At 65.5% G+C, this 5,333-nt stretch overlaps 1 protein-coding gene across 1 annotated transcript; it reads right to left on the reverse strand.

Moving 5' to 3' along the window:
* Positions 1-569: 569 nt before the first annotated feature.
* TLDC2 (TBC/LysM-associated domain containing 2) lies at positions 570-4,085 on the reverse strand. Its single transcript, XM_064167315.1, has 8 exons — positions 4,009-4,085; positions 3,804-3,912; positions 3,387-3,587; positions 2,478-2,639; positions 1,770-1,922; positions 1,495-1,590; positions 1,057-1,130; positions 570-705 (listed from the first exon to the last, which is right to left on the reverse strand). The coding sequence occupies exons 1-8, from the start codon at positions 4,083-4,085 to the stop codon at positions 570-572; spliced, it is 1,008 nt and encodes a 335-aa protein (XP_064023385.1).
* Positions 4,086-5,333: the final 1,248 nt, after the last annotated feature.

Here is a 5,333-nt window from a genome sequence, read left to right on the forward strand (position 1 = left end):
TTAACTAACCCCTGGCACCAAGTGCCTCATGCAGCCTCCTCTTAAACACCTCCAGCCACAGAGACTCCACCACCTCCCTGGGCAGCCCATTCCAATGCCAATCACTCTGTGCAGAACTTCTTCCTAACATCCAGCTTGAACCTGCCCTGGCACAACTTGAGGCTGTGTCACCTTGTTCTGTACCTGGGTGTCTGGGAGCAGAGCCCAACCCCACCTGGCTACAGCCTCCCTTCAGGTAACTGCAGCCAGCAGTGAGCTCTGCCCTGAGCCTCCTCTGCTGCAGGCTGGAAAGGAAGTGACCTTTGGTCACGTTCAAGGTCACTGCCCGAGGAGGTTGGTCAGATTCAGCCTCTATATTCATCTCAACTAAAGTGCAGTTTATTGCCCCGGCAGCGCAGGTCGAACACTGCCTGCAAGGCAGGTGCGAGCGCAGCCGGGGCGGGGTGGCAGCACCAGGGCTGGGCAGTGCCAGCAGCGTGGCTGCTGCCGGCGGGGAGCAGCTGTGCGTGAGACATTGGTCCCAGGGCATCCCTGCGCTGCCCCTTCTGTCTCTAGGAGTGGTGATGGGGTTAGGGCAGCCCCCACAGCTCCAGGCTCCGGACGTGGAACAGGTCCCGGGCGGACAGCGTCTCGTTGTCGAAGGTCTCGCAGGGGAGGCTGCCCCCACGCTGAAGGTCTCCATCCAGCCACAGCCCAAACCTGCCGCTGGGGAGGTGCCAGCAGCACAGGCAGCTGAGGATCCACCTCTCCTGCTGCCTGCATGCCCGAACGCCTCCCCACCCCTGCTCCCAGGCACTCTCCTGTTGAGGTGCCAGGCACAAGGAACAGCCAAAGGGTGGCGAGACAGGACGGGCAGCCAGCCCAGGGCTGCCAGGAGGCTGCAGGCAAGGAGCAGGCAGGACTGCGGCAGCAGGGGCGTCGGGATGGAGTGCCAGTGCTGCTGGGCAACCTCCACTGCCACTTCGGGTTCAAACCACAGGGCAGCCTGACTCAGATCATGGCCCCGGTGGCCACCAGGAGCCTGTGGGCCACTGAAGCTGCCAGTGTGGCTCCTACCTGCCCGCCCCAATCATCAACAGGTCCATGTCCCCTTTCAGGAAGAAGTTGTTCCTGCCAGTCCACTTGAACACCTGCGTGGGGAAGCAGTGAGCCCGCACCGGCGGCTGCGGCGCAGAGTCCCTCTCCCGCAAGGGGCAGCTGGGGGCTGCCGAGCAAAGCTGGCTCTGCCTGGGCCCGCTCTGTGCCCACGGGATGATGTGCCTGAGCCTGTGGGCATCATCCTAGCTCTGGCACGGGATTCCCCTGGGATTTACCTTCTCTCCCCATCCCTGGGCCAGCCCCGGGGGATCACAGCGGGCAGCCCCCCTGGCTTCTTCACCCAGCTCCGCCCGAGTGCAGTCGTTCAACAGCACCTTGGGGATGCCCCCGGCATGGCCAGGTCCCAGGGGCATCGCCAGACCCCACACTCCCTGGCTGGCAGCCTGCAGCCCCCACCTTCAGCTCCGGGGAGAAGGAGAAGAGGAAGGTCTCCCCGGTCCCGTAGAAGCCTTCGCTGTAGCGAATGCTGCTGGTGGAGAAAGCACCGAAGGCCTGGGGGGGACAGAAAGGCGTGGGGGTGTCGCATTCTGCCGTGCTCGGTGGGGCCCCCCGGGGCCAGGACACGGCCTCGTCGTGCTGCTGTAAGGGAGGAGGTGGCCAAGCTCCAGGTGGTGCCAGGTTCGCTGTCCCTGGAGCCACAGGGCAGCTGGGCTGAGAGGCTCTGCCCGTACCTGCAGCTCGGTGTCTCTGACGAGCAGCAGTGAGGGGGACCCCGGGCGCCCCCCTCTCTGGTACAGGGTCCGCAGGCTGCAGCCGTCCCGCCCGCTGCAGTGCAGCAGCTGCCAGGGCTGCTTCGTCAGCCGGGGGGGCAGGTGGGGGCTCAGCTGGGGGCACAGCCAGGGCTGGCGACCTGCTTCTGAGCAGCCTTCCCCTGCCCCGAGCAGCCTCCCAGGAGATGTCCTCAGATAGTCACTTCTGCCCACCCACATCGAGCATTCCCCGCGAGAGGTCCCTCCCACCCAGCAGTCTCTCTCCCCCACCCCCCCGCACCCAGCCCAGCATCCTGCCAAAATGTCTCCCCAAGCACCACCACCCCAAAGTGGGGGCCCCAAGGACCTTCCTCTCCAGGCATCCTTCTCAGGATACCTCCTCCCACCCGAGCGTCCCCCTGAGCACTGTCCCCAAGCATATTCCCGAGGAGGCTCCACAAGCTCCCAGCCTGCCCAGCAGCCTCCCAGGATGCTCCCCTCAAGCATCCTCACCATGAGAGCCCTTTTGAGATGCTTTCCTGAGCATACCGATCCCCCCCCCCCCCCCCCCGCCCAGAGGCGCTGCCGAGGTGTCTCTGGGCACAGGAGGCTGTCACCCATCTGTCCTCGGCAGCAGGCATGGCTGTGAGGGTGGGAGGGATGGTCTCTGCTGCCAGGAGGGTCCCTCACCTCCTGGAGCTCTCTGTCCTGCAGGATGCTGCTTGCCGTGCTCAGCACCAGCCTGCCTGCTTCCTCCAGGGCTGGGGGCTCTGCTGGGGCTCCCTCCCAGCCTGGCTGCTCCTCCCCATCCAGCTCTTCGCTTCCTACGGGCAGTTCCTCCTCCTGGTCGGACTGGAGGCAGGTGGAGGTCAGCATGCCTGCCCTGAGGGAGCAGCACCCTAGGACCTGCCCTCAAGGGGTGCCACCCCCGCCCCAAGCCTGTGTCCAGGGGCTGGGCACAAAGCTGCAGGGAAGGGCACTTGCCGCATCTCAACACACTCCCAGGCAGGTCACAGCTGTGCACTTCTAGCAGCCCTGGCACCCCACTGCACATGGACGTTCAAGAGCACGATGCCGGCCAAGGAGGAGGATTAGGAACGGAGGAGGAGAAGGAGGTACAGGAGGCGTCCACAGCTCCAGCCCAAGCTCGGCCCCAGCAGGGGGTGAAGTCCAGCCGCTCCCCAGCGTGCCCACGGCAGAGCCGTGCCACCGCACGCGTGGGGGTCAGGGTGGCAGCTGCATACATGCTCAGGGTGGCGCTGGGTGCAGTCCCTGTCCCAGGGCAGGTGGGCAGCAGTCCCCTGGGGTGGGGAATGGGCAGAAAACACCCAACGAAGAGCAGAAGGAAGGGCAAGGGAGGCCCCAGGCAGCAGATCTGCCCCCAGGCTGCTTGGATGCTCAGGGTTAGAGGTGTGGGGGGGAGGCAGCAGGGCTGAAGGGGCAGGTCCCGAATGCCACCGCCGTCCCCAGCCCCTCGCTGTCCCCAGGGCAGTCCCCATCCGCCCATGTGTCCAGCACGGCTGGCACCTCCCGGGGCTGTCCTGAAGTGTCTTCCCAGTGCCCATGCTGCCACCTGGGTCCCTGCCACGCTGGACCTACCAGGAGCTGGTAGCTGACACGGAGCCCGCTCATGGTGGGCAGGGGTGGGTGCTGCTGGGAGCCACCGTTGCTGGGGAGCCTTCTGCTCCACCCCAGGTTAACGTCCACCCGTGCTGGCTCCTCCCTGGCACCCGGCGTGCGGCACAGCTGGCTGGGGATGCGGGCAGCCTGCCCTTGCTCACAGGGGTCCGCGACGTGGCACTGGAACAGGAAGGCAGCTCCAGGCAGGCGCTGGGCGGCTGGTGGCAGCCACCCGCTTCACACCGCGGGCTCTGCCCGGGCCAGGCTGTGTCTTGCCAAGCTGGCAGCCAGGAGGACACAGGGCGGCCCCTGTTTGGGGATCAACAGCCAGGGCCTGCCTCTGTTGCTCTTTGCAACACAACTGTTGCAAGAGTTGTAGCAACTGCCAACACCTGCCCAGCGGATGCGTCGGCACCAGGGAGGGTCAGCCTGGGGAGATGCCCTGCGTTTGGGCGAGCTGGTGCCCCTCTGACAGCTGCGGCTTGGCAGCTGCAGGAAGGAAGCCCTGGACAAGGCATCCCCTGGTGAGAGAAGCTGCTGTAACCCTGCGGGAGCTCAGGGAAAGGCTGTGCTGCTCAGGGTGTGCCCTTCCCACTGGTACCCCTGCCCGGGCAGCAGCACGGCCACGAGCCTGCGGGTCAGAGTTATGCCAGTGCAGGGGTCTCTGGTGCTCTGCATGGTGCCACAGTGGTCACACGGCCTCACCCTGGCACCATGCAGGCACGGCTGGGGCTGCTCCTTGCCTCCGTGGCAGAGCCCAGTGCAGCCCCATCAGTCCTGGCTGCCCGGGTGGGTGGGTCCAGTGCCCACTCTCCACCAGGCTTTGTCGGTAGTGGTGGCCGCTGGATAGCAGCAGGACGGTGGGGGGGGGGGGGGGGGGGGGGGGGGGGCGGATTTGGGGTTTATGTTTACATATTTACATTTATAAATCACCATAAACTTTCTCTGGAACCACTCCGAGGCAGAGGCTGAGCTTGGCATTGCCAGTGGCTGCTGGCAGGGCTCAGAATGGGCTACGAGGTCCCAGTGGCCCCAAAAGCCTCCCTTGGGACCCACCTCCCGCTCAGGAGCCAGGATGAGGCATCCAAATCCTGCCTGACCTCCTCCTGCCCCTGTCCCCTCTCCCTGTTCCTGCCTGTAGCCATTTTCTGCCCTTGCTCCTACCACCACCCCCCCCCCCGCCCCTGTCCTTTCTGTGCCCTCCCCCCCCACCCCTGCCCCATGCCAGTGCTTCTGTTCCTGTCCTTACCAAGCCTGTCTCTGCCACTGCCCCTGCCCTATCTCTACCCCTGGCACAGCCACAGCCACTGTCCCTGCTGTGACCCAGCCCTGTCCTCTCTCCCCTCATTGCTCCCAGCCCTGCCCTTGCTCCTACTCATTGCCACTTAGCCCTTCCTCTGCCCTGTCCCTGCCCTTTTTGTACCCATCTCATCCTCTGCCCTGTTCATGCCAATGTCCACACCCCTGTGCCCTGCCTGCCCTCTGCCCCAGTTCTCACACCATTACCTCTTCCCAGGCCCACTTTTGAGTCCAGCTTTGAGAGCTGCTTCCCTAGGAGCCCCAGAGGGACCCAGCGCTGGGAGCTGAGCCCTGGACACAGTCACAGACCCAGCTGGGGCGCTGGAGCCAGAGGCTGGAGCTGCTCTCTTGGCGCCACGGCCCAGCCCTGCTGTCCGTGGAGGGGAGGGGGCTGCGAACAGGACACTCCCCAGGCAGCCCCCCACAAAACCCTGCCCTGGGGCTCAGCTACACACAGCCACTTCCCAGCAGTGTGCCCCACAGAGCTGTTTGCTTCCTGCTGTGCCCCAGGCCCGCTGGTCTCCCTCCTGGCTCGTGTTTGCTCTCAGGTCCCCTCCATGCGCTGGGCCGTGCTTCCCAGAGCCCTCCTCCCCCCCGGTGACCCCCAGCACAGGGCACCCAGCAGGG

The sequence above is a fragment of the Pogoniulus pusillus genome, chromosome 29, assembly GCF_015220805.1.
Source record: "Pogoniulus pusillus isolate bPogPus1 chromosome 29, bPogPus1.pri, whole genome shotgun sequence".
NCBI lineage: Eukaryota > Metazoa > Chordata > Aves > Piciformes > Lybiidae > Pogoniulus > Pogoniulus pusillus.

Coding starts and splice junctions, on each gene's coding strand:
- TLDC2 (XM_064167315.1), bottom strand. CDS start 4,085: ATGCAGAGCACCAGAGACCCCTGCACTGGCATAACTCTGACCCGCAGG. Junction 3,588..3,803: donor GGTGCCGACGCATCCGCTGG/GCAGGTGTTGGC, acceptor TTCCTGTTCCAG/TGCCACGTCGCGGACCCCTG. Junction 706..1,056: donor TTGATGATTGGGGCGGGCAG/GTAGGAGCCACA, acceptor GCACCTCCCCAG/CGGCAGGTTTGGGCTGTGGC.